We start from the raw sequence: 20,951 nt of genomic DNA, 5'->3' as shown, positions 1-20,951 counted from the left end.
AGCTGCGCTGCGGGGGGGCTGTATCCCTGCAGTTCGCTCCCTGCCTGGAGCGCGCACTCGGCTGTTACCTTTTTACACAGATGTGGAGCGTGTCGCTGGAAGAGTCGATGATGTGCATGGCGCTGGCGTGGGAAAGGCCAGCACATAGCTCCCCGTTGATGGACACCAGCTCGTCGTTTTCCCACAGGCCCCCCCGGCAGGCTTTGCTTCTCTTGCGGATCTGGAAGAGGGAAAGCAGAGGGAGATGGGGAGTGAGGGAAGGAGACTGTCTAACTCAGTTGACTTTCAGTGACTGACTTATTCATTGCTCTGCAAACTGTCCCCAGATAAGCCACATGAGGGCAGGGGTGCTGCTCACTCATAGCAAAGCACCAGGGGCTCCTAGGAGGGTCCTGGAGTCTAATCCTGGCTGACCTCAGTCAACTCTCATGAATCTCAGTGTCCAGGAAGGGTCCTTCCAATCTGCTAGGCACAGAGCTGAGCTCTTCATTAGCCAGATTCCAATCTCTCAGTGTGAATTAACACTTGGATGCTCCTCTCCCTGCCTCTCATTCCCCACCCCCTGGTTTCAAAGGGTGTCTGTTCTTGTGGGGAGCGAGCGGGGGCACTTTCCCAATTAGCCGTTAATCCGGCTATGTCTCAGCTTTCCCAGCTAGGATGGCTGAAGCTGTCTCTCCGGTGGTCTTGCAAATAGAACGTGCACTATGCATAGGTGGCTTTTCCCTTTCTCACCTCTAGACCCTTGGGATAGGGCCAGAAGAAATTACACCTGCATTGTAGGGTAGTGTTTCTCAAATGTAGCCACCGTGGCCGCATGCAACCAGCCACCAGAGGCCTTTCTTGCGGCCACAGCCTCCTGGATAGTGATGGGGGGGAAGCAGTGGCCCCTCCCCCAGGGCGGCCAGCCCTGCCCTCCTTTGCATCCACAACTGCCAAAGGAGCAGGCAGCTGGTATGAGTTCCCGACCTTCCCAGGGTAGTGGGGCTTGGGCTTCCAGCTTCAGCCCTGGGGTGGCAGGCACCAGGCTCCAGACTCAGGGCTTCAGGCTCCATCCCCCAGTCAGGGGGCTTTGGGCTCCAGCCCTGGGCTCATCCCCCACACTCCCCCTGGCCTTCACTGCCTCCCTACCTACCTCTCCATCCATGGCTTTCTGGGGCTGTGTAAGTCTGCTGTGAAAAGCGATATTTGTATGCTTGTTAATATCACTTTTCACTGTCTCCCAGCTAGTTAGTAAGTCTGCTGTGAAAAGTGATACATACAAATATACATATATTAGTTTTCACAGCAGCAGCCATATTAGCTAGCAAATCTAAAAACAAAAGCAGCCAAAAAAGTAAAAGAAACAACAACAAACTAGACAAGAATGTGCAAAGCATCTTATTTTGTTTCTATTCTGTTTAGGTTCAGTAAAGAATAGCGACAACTGTATTTTATTTTTATTACTGAGTCTGCAAAAAAAACCCTACATAAATAAATTACAATGATTTGGACATGTATATGTGCATATTTATTTGTTTTTCCTAACGTTAATTAAGTATTTTAGGAAAAATAGGCCACTCTGAGGCCACCAAAAAATTTCTTGTGAGAACCCCTGCGAGGGGCACTTGTAATGCAGACAGGACAGGCACAGAGCATTGAATAGTTATTAGCATGGATTGCACGGTGGGTCACAATATCTTCGGAGAGCTCCATTCCTAGCCAGGGATGCCTGTGTCATGATGCTTGGGTGGCAGAGAGTCTCACAGAAGTGTCCCTGAAATCTCTGCACCATAAGACACCCTGTTCTCTGCCTATTACGCCACTGTGCCACATGCCCCAAAGGAAATGTCCATGTGGTAGGACCAAACATAGTGGTGATACCATGGTGGGATAAGTTACACATTGAGGGCCTGTTTTTCACTTCCTTTTCACTAGCGTGAGTCACTCAGGAGTAACTCCCCTGCAGCCAAACACTGAGAGAAGAGAACTATGCCCTAGGAGCCAGCTGATTAGCAAGCAGGTGTTGCTAGCAGGTGTCACCTGCGCTGAGATGGCATTCAGTGGTTATGCAAAATGAGTGCAGCTCCCAGCCATCTAGCATTCTGTGGGACCAAACACAGTCCCTGGGGCAAGGAGACATCGCACTCATTGAAATCAGTGGGAGCTGCTCCTGCTTCTGCCAGGTTTGAATTGCTCCCAGCAGTGTTGGGGCTGGTGCAGGCATGAATTAAAGTAGAATGGAGCATGGTCTCCTGTGCTCCTGCTGGCTGCATTTCCTGCTCCATGCCCCAGCTTCTGCCTCCTAAGCATGTAACTTACACCCGTTGTGCAAGTCACGGAGGGCCCACATTGTGAGAAGCAAAGTGCTTCCAGGGGAAGGCTTCAACCCCACCTAGTGTTGGGCCCTGAGGGCCACACCTGGGCTGGTTAGTTACTTTATCACTTACATCCACTGAGACCTGCCTTGGGCCAGATGCTGCCTTGTTATGCTAATGTAAATCTGGAATAACCGCTTGGCAGGCATTGGAGCTACTCTGGATTTACACTGATGTAACTGAGGCTGGTGTCTAGTCCCTTGGCTGCAGCAGAATGACAGCAGGGATGAATCTGGCTGCCTAAGGCTCTCTTACACCCAGTGGATAGTTTACCATCTCTTTTACATCACTGCTGAATTTCGCCCAGAAGCTTCCTTCCCTTGGGGGCTGCTGTGCCACAGAGTGAAAGGTTTCTCCTGTGGCTGTGGTGGCGACGGCGTTCCTTCCTGTGTCACTCCTACCTCTAGCAAGCCTTCTCCAACGCTATAACTGTTACTAGGCAGCATGTTGCTTGTGGATTAGTGGGCAGTGTCAGTTATAAAGTCACAGGGGCTTGTGACTATGTGTCACCGCCCCTCAGCCAAGAGGATGAGCGAGAGGCTATAAGTCGCTCTACATGCCATCTGGCAAGTGGTGCTGGGCAGACACAAGCGCTACACCTTACTCCAGATGCTGAGTACAAGCCTTTGACACAGCCAGCTCTGGGGAGTGGAAGTAAGAGTCCTGATCATTGAGCACATGCTTTCCCTGTGCCACTTGATGTTGCATTATTTGGATTATCACCTCTTCATTTAACACTATGAAGCTTCACTTGCATTGTAGACTGTAAAAGCGGCCCATTCTTTAAAAGCAGGGATGAACGGTTAAATGGAAACTGCCAGGTAGTTTGGCCCCAAAGTTAGAAACATAAAGGAACTGATTCTCATTTACACTAGGGCCCATGTTCACCACAGTGGCAGTGGAAAGCGGCCCTACATACACTGCTGTGCCAAGATGGTCCAAACAACTATTACCGGTAGGCGTGAGAGGAGAATTCTGGTCTGATAGCACTGGCCATGTTGCACGCCCTTAGCACAGGTGTGAATGATAAAACAAGATGCAGGGCAGTGGGGACTCAGGCCAGTGATTTTTAACCTAACAGCCAATGGTGGAATTTGCAAATGTTTCCCATGGATTTCTCCGGGCCCTGCAGTAGTGGGGAGCGAGAAACAAAGTCCATGCAGAGCATTTTATATCAGATCTAGTGCACCTTTGTGGTGGGGGGGAACCCCACAGTGAGCCACAGGCCTGGGACATTTAATGTCACCCCCATCTCCACTGAAAAGATGCATTCTCCCACCTCTCCTAGTGTGTCACTGCTCATCAGCCAGACTCCCTAAGATTAGCAGTAGCCACACTCCTTAAGAAATGTGAGGGGGTTGCACAAGGTGCTGAGTTCCCATTTGGGGAGGAGGCAGTTGTAGGGGCCCAGAGAAGGGGGTTCCACTGGAGGGCTTGGGGACTGGCTGATATGCACACTTAGACCATCTGCAGCTCTGGTAGGTGCATTTCAAGGACTCCCATCTGCCAGTCAGAGTTGGAGTGGGCCTGTAGTCGAGGGGGGCACTGACCACCCACAGCAGCAGCACCCACCCCCCCAGCTGTCCCATCAGAGGGGCAGCAGCTTTAGCGTGGGTTCCTGGCTTTAGCTGCACCATGGAAATCATGAACCAAGAGCACCAGACCTGAGGTTCATGTTCCAGGTCGCAATGGCCAGAGCGGGGAGCTGGGCCCAGCCCCACAGGATGGGAGTCACTGCGGTGCGGGGAGTGCTGAGCAGCTCTCCAACACCACCAGGACCTCCCCTCCACACCGGGCCGGGATTCAGGCTGCGGTGTTGGCGTGGAGGGTGCTGCTGTGAGTGGTCTGTGCCCCCCTCGACCACAGGGACCCATTCAGTTGGGAGGCTGCATCCACCCCAGCCTGGGAGTGAGAAGATGGTTTGTGCTGTGAGTTGTTTGTCTTTATCTTGCCACAGCCTCAGAGTCTCAGCCCTGTGCTTTGCCTGCAGGCTTAAACTACGGGCTGGCTCATCCAAGCTGACACATCCATCAGTTCAGCCTCCAATCTCTCCTAACCCTGGCTGTTCACCTCCTTCTCCTCCGCAGCCTGGAATGAGAATGGGAGGGCCCATAATAAACCCTGCCTGGAGAAAGAACAACTCCTCTGCTCTTATCAGAGCCCCACCCCCGCCCTCTCCTGCTCCCGGGCAGCTGTTAGCCAGACAGAGAGACAATAAAAAAACTCCACATCTCCCAGCTGAGACACAAGATACATCAGAGACAGGACACAGATGCAAGGAAGTCCCATGGGCATTTCGAGAAATGCCACCCATTGCTCGAGGACCAAGAGGCTCCATGCTTGGCACCTAGGGTGACCAGACAGCAAATGTGAAAAATCAGGGTAGGCAGTGGGGGGTAATAGGAGCCTATATAAGAAAAAGACCCAAGAATCGGGGTCTGTCCCTATAAAATCGGGACATCTGGTCACCCTATCGGCACCAAGTGGGCACTAGCCCTCAGACTGTGTTGTTTCTGATGTTGGAGAGAGCGCATGGGGTAAGCTCTGTCAGCAGTATCAAAGAGGTTGCTCTTTCCATCCCATTGTTCTCCTACATGCGAGTTTGTGCCAGTTGGATGTGGGGATGGGGTGGAGACAGGCAGAACCAATGAATTGATCTGTCAGCCTATTTAGGGTCCTACAGGGCCCTCCCTCACTGGAGTATCCATGTGCTGGCCAGGGTGGGTGAGCATGGATGCTGGATGCACACCCAGGCGGGGTGAGTGTGGATTTGGGTGCATTTCATGCTCTCATTTTAGTTAGGTTTGGACTTGGGGGAAGCAGTATGGACAGCGAGATCTGCAAGGAGCAGGCTGAGGGGCATGATTCAATAACAGACTTTAGCTGTGTTTGGGAGGGACTTTCCACTCAGCCACCAGCACAGGATCCTGGAGACTATGGCCTGGGCTGTGCACAGGCGTGCACAGAAAAACAGAAGAGACAGGTATTTCAGTGCTAGCCCGTGTAGGCCAGCAAGGGGGCTCCAGCTCCTTCCCATCCTCCCTTCTCCTTGGAAAAAGAAGCCAATTCTCATTACAGGTGGAGAAATATAGAGCCTAAAAATAGGATGAAAGGCTTCCCAGCTGTCAGTGCTCCTGGATCCAGCTGCACATGGGTGTATCAATCCCCTCTCGGAGCAGAGCTAGGAACAGTGTATTCACAGAGCAGCTGGATTCTGCTGGGAGTTCTGTGTGAGCGCAGCCCAGGGCTGAAGACAGCAGAGGCTATTATGGGGAGAGGAGGAAATATGCACATCCTGCAGAAAGGATGGGGCTATTTGGCAGCCATGCCAGTGTGGTGCACTATGCCAGTGACATCCATCTCTGGACGGGGAATGGCACAAACATGTTGACCACAGACTGGCTAAGTCACAGCCTGCTCACCTTGCTCAGTGGGAGGTCAGTAGACATCACAGCCCAGGCATGCTGCACAGGCTGCCATGCCGGCTACAGGACCTACTCACCTTGTCAAAATAACACTCCCTGCTGGCCAGCCGGGAACCGCAACACCAGTAACTGGAAGGAGTGTTTGCCTATGGTCCTGGCTAGGGGAGAAAGGTGTTGGACAGCAGCTGTACCAATGAGATGGAAAATTAGATGAAAAGTGGAATTTAAAAGGAACCTGAGGGAACCTCTCTGCACCCTGCACTGGCATTGTGGGGTGTGAGCCCCTTGCAACACCTTTCTTGTCAATTTCAGAAGCTGCTTTGGTGAGCTCTGAGGAGGGGGCCCAGGATGGTGGCCTCAATGCTGAGGACCTTTGGTGTGGGTGCTTCTCTGAGGTGCCACTATGCTTGGCACCATGGTTCCTCCTTTTGGAGAAAAACAAACCCCAAAGAATCTTCCCCTCCCGCCAGTTCTGTGAGCATCATGTATCTTCCTGGCCTGCTGTTCTCCCTGCCCTATTCACCTCACATTTTTGTTAGAACTGGGATCACCCTCCAAAGAGCTAATTCAGCCCCCTCTGGTACCAGCAGCTACCACAGTGAGGAGATTCCAAAACAAGAGGACACCTGGAGGTACCCAGAGGGGAGTGGTTTTTCATTCCTCTCAGTCTCCATTTCATAGAAATCATAGAATATTAGGGCTGGAAGAGACTTCAGAAGGTCATCTAGTCCAATCCCTTGCTCAAAGCAGGACCAACACCAACTAAATCATCCCAGCCAGGGCTTTGTCAATCCGGGCCTTAAAAACCCTTAAGGATGGAGATTCCACCACCTCCCTAGGTAACCTATTCCAGTGCTTCACCACCCTCCTAGTGAAATAGTGTTTCCTAATATCCAACCTAGACCTCCCCCACTGCAACTTGAGACCATTACTCCTTGTTCTCTCATCTGCCACCACTGAGAGCAGCCGAGCTCCATCCTCTTTGGAACCCCCCTTCAGGTACTTGAAGGCTGCTATCAACTCATTTGCTTCTGTGGGATGACACACATGCCTACATAGGGGGTTAGCTCAGTGGTTTGAGTATTAGCCTGCTAAACCCAGGGTTGTGAGTTCAATCCTTGAGGGGACCATTGGGGAACTGGGGGTAAAAATCTGGGGATTGGTCCTGCTTTGAGCAGGGGGTTGGACTAGATGACCTCCTGAGGTCCCTTCCAACCCTAATATTCTATGATTCTAAGGAAGGGAAGAAAGAAAAATAGGTGAAGGCAGCAAGTGAGGAAGACAGGAGAGGAGAAGGGATTGAGCAGAAGGAGAGAGCATGGAGGTAGGGCAGGGAGGAGAGTCAAGAAAATCTTCCTGTTACAGCCCCAGGGAGATGAAAGGACCAAGTGACTGCTGGATGTGTCTCTGGGGATTTCGGCAGAGCTTTGGGAACAGAATGCAAGTGGGGGGTAGGAGGGAGTCAGATGTAGATTGGCAGCATCTGTCCTTCAGTGTGAACTATATTTAGATAGCGGTATGTGTGGGGTGACACAAGCTGGAGCACTAATAATGGAGATGTCCTGATTAAAACACAGCAGCTTCATGTCTAGTCTGATCCCGGCCAAGGGCCATTCTCGAAGCCTTTCACCCAAGCTCCCTTAGAAAAGGGATTGTGCTGTGAACAATCACAAGCAGTTTGCAGTGCCTTTCAGGAGTAAAGGTTATGGCTTCTCCTACCAAAGGGCAGTTCCTGCAGTAACTGCTTACTCTCATATGTGGGACTCAATGTGGAATGGGGGTGGGGGGTTATCTTCTCTAAACCCCTGCCAGTCTCTCCAGCAGCCACCAGTAACTGGAGTGAAGCAGGAGATATGGGGAGACCCAGGCTGGTCTTCCGTCTTGCTTCCCTTGCCACACAGTGGAGGGCTGGAGGACAACAGTCAATCCTGGCTTGCAAAATGCATCCTATACAGCCCCTGAACATTTGCCCAGTGGTGTATGCATAGCGTGGTCTCTAGAGACTGAGCTAATACTTGTCTCTAGTGACCAGTCAGCTGGCAGGCACTGTGTTGGGCACATACCTATGTGTTTTACATGTAATGAACTCTGCGCAGTGCTGGACAAAGGATGCTGTCCAACAATCTTAATGTTTTATTTATTTAGCTTTGTATTTCATTTTAATAGTGAAAGTTTTACAGTTGAAGGGGAGAAGCTGATTTATGGAACTGGCTATAACGTGAAACCTTTTCAGGTGTGTGACAGCACCTGGGCAACAGCTGCTGAGCCAGCTCCAATCCAACACTGCACAGCCCGGGTTAAAAAGAGGTGTGCCTAAGCAGTGGGTGGAGGAGAGCTGGAAAGCTAATTAAGCCATTAGGCAGAGCAAAAAAGCACAGGAAGGCAGTAAGAGGAGGGAAGCAGGCAGTAAAAGGGAGAAAGTAGGGTTGTCAACTTTGTAATATTTAAAAACTGGATACTCCAGCATAGGAGGACCATATTTCTCAAAGGGAAAATGGGACACTGTGTAGGGCTAGCCTGTGGCCTCCCCCCCCCCCCACCCCCGGGCAAGGCTGGCCTGAGCCACTTGCCCGAGCTCCTTTCCTGGCCCAAGCCACACACCTGAACCCTGCCCCCCTTTCCTCGCACAGGGCTGGTGTTGCTGCTCGCTCGAGCCCTGCCTGCCTCCTGCATGAGGCTGGCATCACTGTTCCCCATCCCCCCGCATGTTCCTCCACACCCCACTTTTTTGACAAAAGTGGGCATTTTTCCCGATTGCTCTTACCAACTGACCAAGTTAGCAAGAAAAAATAGGACAAATGCCCACTTTTGCCAAAAAAAAAATCGGGACAGGGCTTAAAAAAGGAACTATCACAGCCAAAACTGGATGTATGGTCACCCTACTCCAGCAGGAGTGCCAGAATCTACCTGGCCCCGCCCTGCCTTCCGAGGCCCTGCCCTGCCTCTGCCTCCAAGGCTCCACCACGCCTTGCCTCTTTCCCAAGGCCCCGACCCCATTTGCTTCTCTTCACCCTGGTCCCCATCGCTTGCCACTTTCCCCCCCTACCCCCGCCCACGCCTGGGTTGGAAGGGACTCACCTGTGGAGCCGGGCTGGGAGCTGCAGCTGCCCAACACAGGTAGGAGGCAGCCCTGGCTGAGTAGAGGCTGGTGTGGTTCATAACCTGGCGCCTACCCCTGGCCCGTGTTAACTGGACTTTGGGTGTCTGGCGTAGGCATTGACTCCATGGGTGCTCCAGGACTGGAGCACTGACAGAAAAAAATTAGCAGGTGCTTAGCACCCACCAGTAGCCAGTTTCCTACCTCCCACCCAGCACCTCCTGCCTGCAGGTGGCCCCGCCAATCAACTCCTCCCAGCCCTTCTGCCTGCCATAATCAGCTGTTCCATGGTGTGCAGGAGGCGCTGGGGGGGGGGGGAGAGGGAGGAGTGAGGATGAGGCGCGCTTGTGGGAGGGGGCAGAACTGAGCGGGAAGGGGCAGAGCAAAAGCGGGGAGGATGGAGTGTGGTGGGGATTGGGGGAAGGAGTGGAGTGTGGGTGGAACCTGGGGCAGGGGTTGAGCAGTCCCAGGAAAAAGAGCAAGCCGGCACCTGTGGTGTCGTCAGTAGATCTGGACACTTTCTGGTCGAAAACTGGGCACCTGACAACCTCAGGACCTGGTGGGGTAGGGTGACCAGATGTCCCATTTTTAAAGGGACAGTTCCATTTTTGGGGACTTTTTTTTATATAGGCGCCTATTTCCCCCCACCCCCTGTCCTATTTTTTCACAGTTGCCATTTGGTCACCCTATGCTGAGGGCTGCCTAAGACTGTAGGAATATAGCTGTATATTGTACAAAGGTGATGGGAACCAACATTGTAAATAAACTGCACCAGATATTTTACCAGCACAAGGGTCTCTAAGCAGTTTGTGGACTTGAGCAGAGGCAGGAGTGAGTGGGTCCTGCCACAAGGTGGTTGTGTTAAATTTCAGTGAACATACAATTGGTTTAAATTGACGTATTCCCCTACAGCACTGGAAACACAAATAGGGTTGTGTTAGAGCAGGCGAACCAGGGAGTGAAACTTATCAGCCTGCTTTCAGTAGCCAAGATGAGGGGTAGCAAAAAATAAAACAAGGAGCATCAGTGGTGAAAAGTGAACTATGTTTGTGAAGTTATTTCCATGTCAGTAATGGAAGGCCTTATTAGCGACATGGGCAAGGGAATTTTTGTGATATACAGAACCTGACTTTGATCTCACATACACCTGATTTCTACTGGTTGGCATCACTGTAGGAGAATCAGTTCCATTATTTTTATTTAATCTGACAGTCCATTCAGACAGAAAGCAGCAGACATAGACCACTCTGAGCAGACAGCATGGATGGCTGAGATTACCAGAAACTCCAGTCTTCTAAGACAAAAGCTCAGCTCAAGGCTGGAAACAGATCTGTACACAGAGTTGACCACAGAGGATCGAGAGAAAGCTATGAAGATAAAGGTTTTTGATTACTTCACTGGGGAGAGAAGATGAGAACTGAGTGAGATATAGCAACGTTGCCAAGCAATAATGCCAATTACACTAGAATAGCTACTGAAGACATTAGATAACTACTTGACCTGAAACAGAATGAAGCAGCAAGATATCAGGTTTTTATATGAAGGCTGGAGTCAGATGCATATGTCAGCAAGCTGTGAGCCCCAGCTTTTGGGATACAAACGATTCATTGAGCAGAAACCAAATCATGTGTGGCATCCCCAAGATTCACTTGCAGGCCAGATTCTGCTCCCAATTGACATCAGTGGAGGCAGGATCAAGCCCTCAGAGGACTATTGCTCAGAGAAGCAGATCCAGCCCCAGACAAATGCCTCTTCATAGGGAGCGAGACTTTGCTGCTGTGGAAAGAGAGGGTGAGGGAAACTTGAACCTGAGATGGACAGAGCAAAGTGAGCACAGGAATATGAGAGATCTAGAATGCCATGAGAAGGGGTGGGGGAAAGGCCCAACCTATGGGCAAGAAGTGTGGGAAACAGGACCACTCTGAGTCAGTGCCACATTTACAGCAGGAAGACGAAAGCTGGAGGAACTCGATGGCTAGAGGGATTGGTAGCAGTTTCATATAACAGCCTTTCACCTGTCAGTTGGTGGTTGGAATGCAGCTTGGGGGCCTGATTGCTCCTTGTGTTACTACAGTTTTTATGGCAGCATAACTGCACTGAACGCATTGGAGTTACTGTGGTGTAAAACTGGAGTAACAAGGCCCATGACAAGAGGGGCCAAAAGATGTTGGCCTTTAATTGGTGACCTACATGGAAAGTGTCTGGTGGTTTCAGCCAAGGGCCTGAGGACTGCAGAAACAGGCACCACAATTGTCACTTATGATTCTTCTTGCTGGTAGCAGAGGGGCCAAAGCTGGAATGGTCATTAAGCTTGAATTACTCTCTGGGTGATTCCTCTGGGGGCATGGTGATAAAGCATTGTGAGGGACATCACATTGCCACATGCCACACGTATTCTGGGGATAAACTGGTAACCTCAGTCTCCAGAGCTGTCAATATGTTATGTTTTGCCAGCACTAAATTAACACAACATGTTATAAATAGCACAGGCTGGTGCAGTGCAGGGAAAGCCAGAAGAGCACAGGGTGGATTACACCAAACACAGTAAAATCATGCCTGTGTGCCCAAAGCCAGCCCAGGGACCCAGACAAAACCTGCACTTCCCAGAAATGCCATGAGAACTACTAGCTTGCTGCCCCAGTTTTTAATATAAGACCAGGAACAACAATGAGAGGAAAAACTAGTCTGCAGATATGGCACTAAGTGCTGGTGCCACATAGTAAAAGCATTCTGCAGCAAACAGGTAAATGCAAGCTTAAAATAAAAATCCTTGCAAACAAAATTGCTTTGAGCTGGCATCCACCAGCAGTGCAGACAGCAGATTGGATCACAGTTTACCACCACAATACTTTTAGTCTGAGAGACAATGAGGGCTGAGAAGAAAACATCTCTACCAATCATACTAGTAGAATATGAAGATGAACACAGGCATAGTAAAATCACCTTGCAAAAGCTCAGTCCTCCTGTGTATACCATAAGGCTAACAAAATGCAGAGTGCAATTGGCCCAACTGGAGAACCTAAATAAAGAACCTGTTGAGAAGGGACATGGTTGCTTTGATTGGAGCACACACTGTGTGGATCTGTAGCGCAGTCCGCAGTGGTGGTGAGGAACCCATCAAAAACTCTTTACCAGATGCGGGCGGCAGGGCTGGCTTTAGGCCTATTCCACCAATTCCCCCAAATCGGGCCCCACGCCTAAGAGGGCCCCACGCCCAGTGAGAATCCCTTCCCTGGCTAGAGGCGCCTTTTTAATTTTTACTCACCTGGCGGCGCTCCGGGTCTTCAGCGGCACTTTGCTTGCTCTGGGTCTTCGGCAGCACTTCAGCGGCGGGTCCTTCAGTGCCGCCAAAGACCTGGAGTGCATGAAGACCTGCCGCCAAAGACTCGTAGCACCACCCAGTGAGTACAAGCCCCACGTGTTGTTTTACATGTGTGTTTTTTATTCATCCCTGCCGGGGCTCCGTTGAAACTGTTCGAATTGGGCCCCACACTTCCTAAAGCCGGCCCTGGCGGGCAGTAAGGCAAAGGCAACATCCATCTCTAGTACTCAGGATGGCTCCTGGTATACAGAGCTGGCAGGAACCTTCAGGTGCCTCATGACATTTTGGCTGGCAGGATTAGGTATGAATGCATGGAGGAAATCAGATCAGCCTTTGGAGGCTTCCACTGTAATCACTGACAGCCATCCACTAAAGGGACTTCTGGCCTCCAAGGGGATAGTAGCATCTGCCTGGCTGTGAGTGGACAGGCTATAAAGGATGGAGCCATCTGAGACAGCTTCAGCACAAAGCTGGGACAGTTCTTAGACAGCGGGCAAAAACTAAGTAACAGTCAGCATAGATCCTACAGAGAGGGGGAAAGGATTTAAAAGGGAAGAGTTTGAGAAAGAGACCTGGAAGTGGAATTATCGCTGAGGGCAAATTGTGAGGTGCTAACTAGGTGAATTAGTGGGAGTTACTGAGCAGCTGTATCATGAGACTGAATACACATTTATATGATTTAAGAACTGGTCCTGACTTCACAGCAAAACTAACACAAAGAGCATGGAACAAGCTCTCTCTGATTTTGCATATGCTTGTCCAGCCATGGCTCTAGTCTTTTTATTCCATTTTCAGACGATGTGTCCATGTGCGTGCTCTTTCCTTGCCCTTAATCCTGAACACTGGTGATGCCCAGGGAATTGAGAGCCAGACCATCAGTTGATGTAAATTGGTTATGCAGATTTGCACCAGCTGAGGATCTGGTTCTCCGTGTACAGTTCACCTTCTACTCTTGCCTGACAATCCTAACTCTTCACCTCACCTGGGAGCATGGGAGCTAATCCGGGAGTCTCCTGAAAAGCCATTCTGTTCCTAAAGGTCAGCAGTAGGGCTGATCCTACCCAGTGTTACCCTCCTGCTGGGTGCCTAGCTTGCAGCTCTCTCATGCTCAAGATACCTGTGCGACCACACACCCTGAATGGCGGACTGAGCTTTCTGTAGCTACACCATGAACTGAGTTCCACAACCACTGCTTCCTAAATACCTTCTGAGTGGTGGCCGCAGCACCTGCCTAACTACGGAAAAGCCATAAAACAAGTTCAGGAGCACTCTGAAAGCTGGTAAGGGCAGCTGGGCCCTTTCCACGGTGCAGCCTAGATGTATTGGGCATGCAGAGGCCAGAGCTTCTGGCCTCTATCTACTATGCTGCCAGCAACATTGTTTTTGTGCCACAGTGTGTTAGGGCATCCGCCTGTCTAGCTCATTAATAAAATCTGTTGCCCCGTTAGCTTATTTATTACTGGATTGACTTTTGGTGCAGCTTTCCCAGCTGTATGTTAAACCATTTACCCTTTTCGACTGTGGGTTTCCCAGGCATTATTGAATTCTTACATTTCCTTTAACTCGCTCTTCATTCCTGCCAAGTCTGAGAGTTGTGATGCTGCCCTTCCTCCATGCCAGGGCCTTACCTTACATATGGCTTTACCATACAGACATTACAGCTGATTGCCTATGTGGAGCAAAATAGTTACTAAGTGTCTCTGTGCTTGGCTGTGAGCTGCTAGGCGTACATATCTGCCAGTTAACCTAGGGTACGAGTCAACCCTAAAGCTGGCCCAGCCACAGTTTAATATTGGTGCTTCAGACCTGCTGATAGTACTAGGGTCACTGGATCCTGGGCACAGTTGAGTAGAGGAAGCCATGTGCATCTCCCTGATCCTGAGACCAGCCTGGTGTGCCCCTTGGTGTAGTTTAGAGCAGGGCTGCTTTAAATTACATCAGCCCAGGAGCTGATTGCCAGAGTGCAGCTCACTCTGAGCATGTCCCTTAAACAGAGGCTGTGGAAGATGGGGTGGCATAGAAGCCAGCTATGCCAGTTCTGCATCAGCTAGGCCCAGCATGAGGATCCAGCTGTTCTCTCCCCCTTTGTGCTGCCTGGAGTGGGGCTCACAACTGAGCCCTTCATGTAGCCACGAGGTTTAAAACACCTACTCAAGCTATGTATTCACCTTGTAAGATGACTTGGTTTCTGTATGGAGAAGCAGCTTCAAATCCCATTTTTAACCTGTTTCTTTATTCAGTTGAGGCAAACTCAGTGATGACATGTTGGAAAGGACAGTTTACAACAAAAGAAGGAGATCAGGTTGGTTTAGAATGATCTACCTTTTGTAAAACCATGTTGTTATAAGCTGGGGACTCATCAGTTGGAAGTAACAAAGGAGGAGAAGGATCTCGGAGTATTGGTTGATCACAAGATGACTATGAGCCACCAAGGTGATAGGGCCGTGAAAAAAGCTAATGCGGTCTTGGGATGCATCAGGCAGGGCCGGCTTTAGGCCTATTCCACCAATTCCCCCAAATCGGGCCCCATGCCTAAGAGGGCCCCGCGCCCAGTGAGAATCCCTTCCCTGGCTAGAGGCGCCTTTTCAATTTTTACTCACCTGGCAGCGCTTCGGGTCTTCAATGGCACTTCGTCGGCAGGTCCTTCACTCACTCTGGGTCTTCGGCGGCACTTTGGAGGTGGGTCCTTCAGTGCTGCTGAAGACCTGGAGCGAGTGAAAGACCCACTGCCGAAGTGCCGCCGAAGACTCGGAGCACTGCCCGGTGAGCACAAGCCCCAAGTGTTTTTTACATGTGTTTTTTTTTTTTTAAAGTCATCCCTGCCAGGGCCCTGACAAAACTGTTCGAATTGGGCCCCGCACTTCCTAAAGCCGGCCCTGGCATCAGGCGAGGTATTTCCAGCAAAGATGAGGAAGTGTTAATACCATTATACAAGGCACTGGTGAGACCTCATCTGGAATATTGTGTGCAGTTCTGGTATCTCATGTTTAAGAAGGATGAATTCAAACTGGAACAGGTACAGAGAAGGGCTACTAGGATGATCCAAGGAATGGAAAACCTGTCATATGAAAGGAGACTCAAAGAGCTCGGCTTGTTTAGCCTAACCAAAAGACGGCTGAGGGGAGATACGATTGCTCTCTATAAATATATCAGAGGGATAAATACCAGGGAGGGAGAGGAATTATTTAAGCTCAGTACCAATGTGGACACAAGAACAAATGGATATAAACTGGCTATCAGGAAGTTTAGACTTGAAATTAGATGAAGGTTTCTAACCATCAGAGGAGTGAAGTTCTGGAACAGCCTTCCAAGGGGAGCGGTGGGGGGCAAAAGGCATATCTGGCTTCAAGACTAAGCTTGATAAGTTTATGGAGGGGATGGTATGATGGGATAGCCTAATTTTGGCAATTAATTGATCTTTGACTATTAGCGGTAAATATGCCCAATGGTCTGTGATGGGATGTTAGATGGGGTGGGATCTGAGTTACTACAGAGAATTCTTTCCTGGGTGTCTGGCTGGTGAGTCTTGCCCACATGCTCAGGGTTTAGCTGATCTCCATATTTGGGGTCAAGAAGGAATTTTCCTCCAGGGCAGATTGGCAGAAGCCCTGGGTGGTTTTCACCTTCTTCTGCAGCATGGGGCACGGGTCACTTGCTGGAAGATTCTCTGCACCTTGAAGTCTTTAAACCATGATTTGAGGCCTTCAATGGCTCAGACATAAGTTAGGAGTTTGTTGCAGAAATGGGTGGGTGAGATTCTGTGGCCTGCATTGTGCAGGAGGTCAGACTAGATGATCATGATGGTCCCTTCTGACCTTAAAGTCTATGACTCTATGAGTCTATGACAGTGTAACCACTGATGAGTTCTAAATTAGCTGCAGCTTTAAAGAAAGTTCTTGGCATCACCGAGAACAGCTCAACAAAAATATTGGGTCAAAGTGCAGCAATGGTAGAACAAACAAACAATAAAAAAACAGATAAGATTGTATGATGTATTAGGAAAAGGATAGAGAATAATATGAAAAATATTCTAATGACATTTAATACATGTCTGGTACAGGCTGCATTCAGTTTTCTACATCTTGTCTCAAGCCACAGTAAATATAAAAAAGGTCCAGGGAACAGCAATAAAAGTGATTAAACATATCAAGGGCTTCCATATGCAGAGCACATTAAAAAAACTAGGATGTTTATTTGACACAGGAGAAGATTAAGAGGAACTATGATAATGGTGCTTTTATAATATAAAATAAAGAACAGTGCAGTGCAAGTCAGCCAGGCACACCAATTTACCTTGCCTTATAAAGAGCAAAAGGCTACTCAAGTTAAACAGGAACTGGCTACAAGGAAATACTACTTATGCAATAAGAACGAGGAATACTTGTGGCATCTTAGAGACTAACAAATTTATTTGGACATAAGTTTTCGTGGGCTAAAACCCACTTCATCGGATGCATGCAGTGGAACATACAGTAGGAAGATATATATACACAGAGAACATGAAAAAATGGGTGTTGCCATACTAACTATAATGAGAGTAATCAGTTAAGGTGGGCTATTATCAGCAGGAGAAAAAAAACTTTTGAAGTGATAATACTCACCAGCCAACCACACACCACACAACAAAAACACTAACCCAGGAACCTATCCTTGCAAAAAAGCCCATTGCCAATTCTGTCCACATATCTATTCAGGGGACACCATCATAGGACCTAATCACATCAGCCACACTATCAGAGGCTCGTTCACCTGCACATCTACCAATGAGATATATGCCATCATGTGCCAGCAATGTCCCTCTGCCATGTACATTGGCCAAACTGGACATTCTCTACGCAAAAGAATAAATGGACACAAATCAGATGTCAAGAATTATAACATTCAAAAACCAGTCGGCGAACACTTCAACCTCCCTGGTCACTCGATTACAGACCTCAAAATCACAATACTCCAACAAAAAAACTTCAAAACCAGACTCCAACGAGAAACTGTAGACTTGGAATTAATTTGCAAACTGGACACCATTAAATTAGGCTTGAATAAAGACTGGGAGTGGATGGGTCATTACACAAAGTAAAAACTATTTCCCCATGCTAATTTTTCCCACTTCTGTTACTCACACCTTCTTGTCAAATGGGTCATCCTGATTATCACTACAAAAGTATTTTTTTTCTCCTGCTGATAATAGCCCACCTTAATTAATTACTCTCATTATAGTTAGTATGGCAACACCCATTTTTTCATGTTCTTTATGTATATCTATCTTCCTACTGTATTTTCCACTGCATGCACTTGATGAAGTGAGTTTTAGTCCACGAAAGCTTATGCCCAAATAAATTTGTTAGTCTCTAAGGTGATACAAGTATTCCTCGTTCTTTTTGCTGATACTGACTAACATGGCTATCACTCTGAAACCTACTTATGCAATGTTTAATTAGTGTGTGGAACCTCCTGCTGCATGATATTAATGAGACAAATACACCTCTACCCCAATATAACGCGGTCCTCGAGAGCTAAAAAATCTCACTGCCTTGTGGGTGAGACTGTGTTATATCGAGTTCAGTCCGGTACTGGATCAGCTTCCCCAGCGGTGATTTAAAGGGCCCGGTGCTCCAGCTGCTGTGGGGAGCCCCGGGCCCTTTAAATCACCGCCGGAGCTTTGGCAGCAGGGCTCCAGTGGGGATTTAAAGGTCCTGGGGCTCCTCGCAGCGGCCAGACCCTCTGGCCCTTTAAATCACTGCCCAAGCCCAGCTGCCAGAGCCCCTACTGGGATTAAAAGAGCCTGGGGCTCCACGCAAATTTGGATATAATGCGGTAAAGCAGCGGGGCTCAGGTGGCCCTTTAAAGGGCTTGGGGCTCCCCGCTGCTTTACCGCGTTATGTCCGAATTCGTGTTATATCGGGTCGCGTTCTATCGGGGTAGAGGTATACTGTAACTAAGTAAGGTTTTAATCAGACAAGTAAAGGACTAGATGTTCATAATAATCAGCTGTTTATAGTTAGGGTATAGTTACCAGGACTATCAATTCTCATACCTCAGGGCATAAGCTGATCACCAGCTGAGATGAGATAGTTTTTCTCCATAGTACACTATTAGATAATTAGATGCACTACGGCCGTTTTAACCCTTCCTGTGAAGCATCCAACATTGGCCACCGCAAGAAACAGGATATGCGACTGGGCTGACCATCAGCCTGATCCAGTATGGCAATTCCTATGTCCCTGTGTAACCACCATTCATTTATCATGCTTGGTTCATTTCCACTTATTAGGCCCAGATTAGTCTCTGGCCTGGTTGCCACTTCATTACAAGGTGTGCTGGTATACAGAAGCAATCTGGTACTATCTCCATGGGTATGCATCCTGCTATAGGGTTTCTACAATGGTTTTCCTAATCAGTATCTGATCATTGAAATTCTCTATGATCACAGCACTGGACTTTTTTGTAGTCCTCCCCCTTTATCTGCACAAACATTTCCCAGTTCAGAAGCTCCCCGACTTACGCAAGCATTCCATTCCGGAATGCCTTGCTTAAGTCGAATTTTGCGTAAGTTGGGAATGTGTCTCCAACAATTACGCAAAAAAAAAAAGAAAGAAAAGAAAGCTTACGGAACATACTGAACTTTTTCCGTAAATCCGGATTTTCGTAAGTCGGGTTTGCGTAACCCAGGGAGTGTCTGTATCTACAGCACAGTCATATCCGTAACATCTATAGCACCATCTCAAAGTTCACCTTTATTCTTGTTTTATCCTTCCCCTCCCCATCCAAACAGTCTCTGCTGTGTGAGCCACAACACTAATTGTATTTCTTGTATGCTAATGCAATGTTTTTCTATTTTCATCTTGGCACCCTACTTTCTCAGAGAGCTCCTTTCTTTGTCAGCTCTGAGTTCACTGACAATTCCTTCCTATCTATCTATCTATCTAACTATCTATGCTTCTGTGCCATACTCATCACCGCACTATCTGAATGCCATACCATCCAACCTGGGCAGGCCTGACTTTAATGACAGCTCCCTTCCTGACTGCATGTGACAGGCCCAGATGCATTGATAGCCCCTTCCCAAGTGCCGTGCAAAACTGGCAACAGAAATAACTCCCAGCTGCATAGTTTATGGGGATGCCAAAAATCCTATTCTCACAGAACCTCTGGATAGGTAGGCCCACAGGTGCTGGCTTTGTTTCCCCACAGCACACTGAGTTTGTGAAGAAGTTCTCTCTTTGGTGATCATCATCTTTCCCCATTTTAGAGACCTATAGCTGGGGACCAAGCTAAGCTATTCTATGTCATTTGGCTGAACTTCTACAGAATGCCCTTCTCCAATGCTCTTCCACAGGGACAGGCTGGTTACAGGACCTTCCTGCCCTTACTGCTGGTGACACTGCCATCCTCCAATATCCTTGGGTCAAGGCTAAGGCAGCAGTTGTGAATTAATAAAGCAGAGGGATTTTTTTTCTAGCTGTCATACTTCAACACTCCTCAGTGATAACTTTGAAAAGAGAACTGCAGATCAGAAAGAACACAATTCAAGGTTTGTCTTGATTCCTGTTTTATCCTCCCCTCTCCTCCCCTCAGTTTCTTGGAACCTGAACCAATAGCTGCTGCTCACATTCAGCTTAGAAAGCAATTATATATCTTCTGCCAATACAGGAGACTCACAGTAATTTGCACTGATTTCTGTGAGACCCATTGTGATGGTAGAATTCTTCAATTTAGTGGACAAATATAGCTAAAGAAAAAGCCTGAACATTGCATCACAAAATGGCTTTTGTTCCTTTCATTTGACCACTGTCAAATAGTTTTAATGATTTTCACACTTCATAATATGCCGCTGGATGTATTAGACAAGCCATGAAACCTCAGTAATATGAGTTCTCACTCCTGCACTGTTGCTGCTGTTATATCTTTGCTTACAAGTGAGGAGAATTGTGCAGATTATAAAGTGTCTGGATTATCAAGGTTGTGCTTGTGATGGGAGCAGTGATGGGCATCAGTGGAAGAAAGGAGATCCTCGCCTGCCAGTAGCCTGTCTATTTCCAGCTCAGTAACACACATTTCAGAACCCTCACCCTTCCCTGGGCACTGCCAGACCGTCCCACCCAAGATCTCCTTTCAGATCCACTAGGTTAATAGAGCATTCCTTAATGACAGTGGAAGATGCCTGACTCTCCTATCATATCTGGGATCAACTGCATAGCCTTGCTCTGGACAGTTAACATCCTCCAGTCCTACCTTTGACACTTGAAGAGGTCTTTTCTGCTCAGAGCCCCCCTGCAGCCTGAAGCCCCAGGGGGCCCCTCCAGACAGCGTGACCAGCACCTCCTCTTCAACTCCCATGACTTCAGCACTTTTGGTTTCTTTCCTTCTCTGATAACCTCTTCCACTCTTCAAAGCAAAACCCCAGCTCTTACGGGGTGGTGACTCCCCCTTCCATCTCCACAAATGGCATCCACCTCCTCTGGAGTCCCCCGAAAAGCCCTCTCCTCACTTTCTCCCTCAAGCTCAGACACACGAGAGGAGAGTTCAGACCGATGAGCCCAGCCTCCCTGCTCTTCTGCACTCTCAGCTGCTGTGCTGCCTATGATTAGGTATTTGATTCTGCTTTTGGTAAGGGGCCAGAGTTGTCCCTCACACATGTCACGTCAATCTCACCCTCTCCCCCCCCCCATGTACCATGGATCTCTCACCGACGTGTGGCTGAAAATAGCTCATCTCCTGTCCGTCTCTAGAGCTTTGTCTCACGCCCCTTAAAG

The 20,951-nt window shown here is 48.7% G+C and overlaps 1 protein-coding gene across 1 annotated transcript in view; it reads right to left on the bottom strand.

Moving 5' to 3' along the window:
- Nucleotides 1-20,708, bottom strand: part of SYNPO2L (synaptopodin 2 like) — a 59,022-nt gene extending 38,314 nt beyond the window's left edge. The window contains exons 1-2 of the mRNA XM_039482644.1: nt 20,431-20,708; nt 69-220 (exon numbers count right to left, since the gene is read on the bottom strand). Coding sequence (XP_039338578.1) covers nt 69-220; nt 20,431-20,535 — 257 coding nt within the window. The 5' untranslated portion in view covers nt 20,536-20,708. The remainder of the gene's footprint in view (nt 1-68; nt 221-20,430) is intronic.
- Nucleotides 20,709-20,951: the final 243 nt, after the last annotated feature.

This window comes from Mauremys reevesii, linkage group 7 (assembly GCF_016161935.1).
Source record: "Mauremys reevesii isolate NIE-2019 linkage group 7, ASM1616193v1, whole genome shotgun sequence".
Classification (NCBI taxonomy): Eukaryota; Metazoa; Chordata; order Testudines; family Geoemydidae; genus Mauremys; species Mauremys reevesii.
Note: the sequence above shows the minus strand (reverse complement) of the source record. Positions and strands in the feature narration are given on the sequence as shown.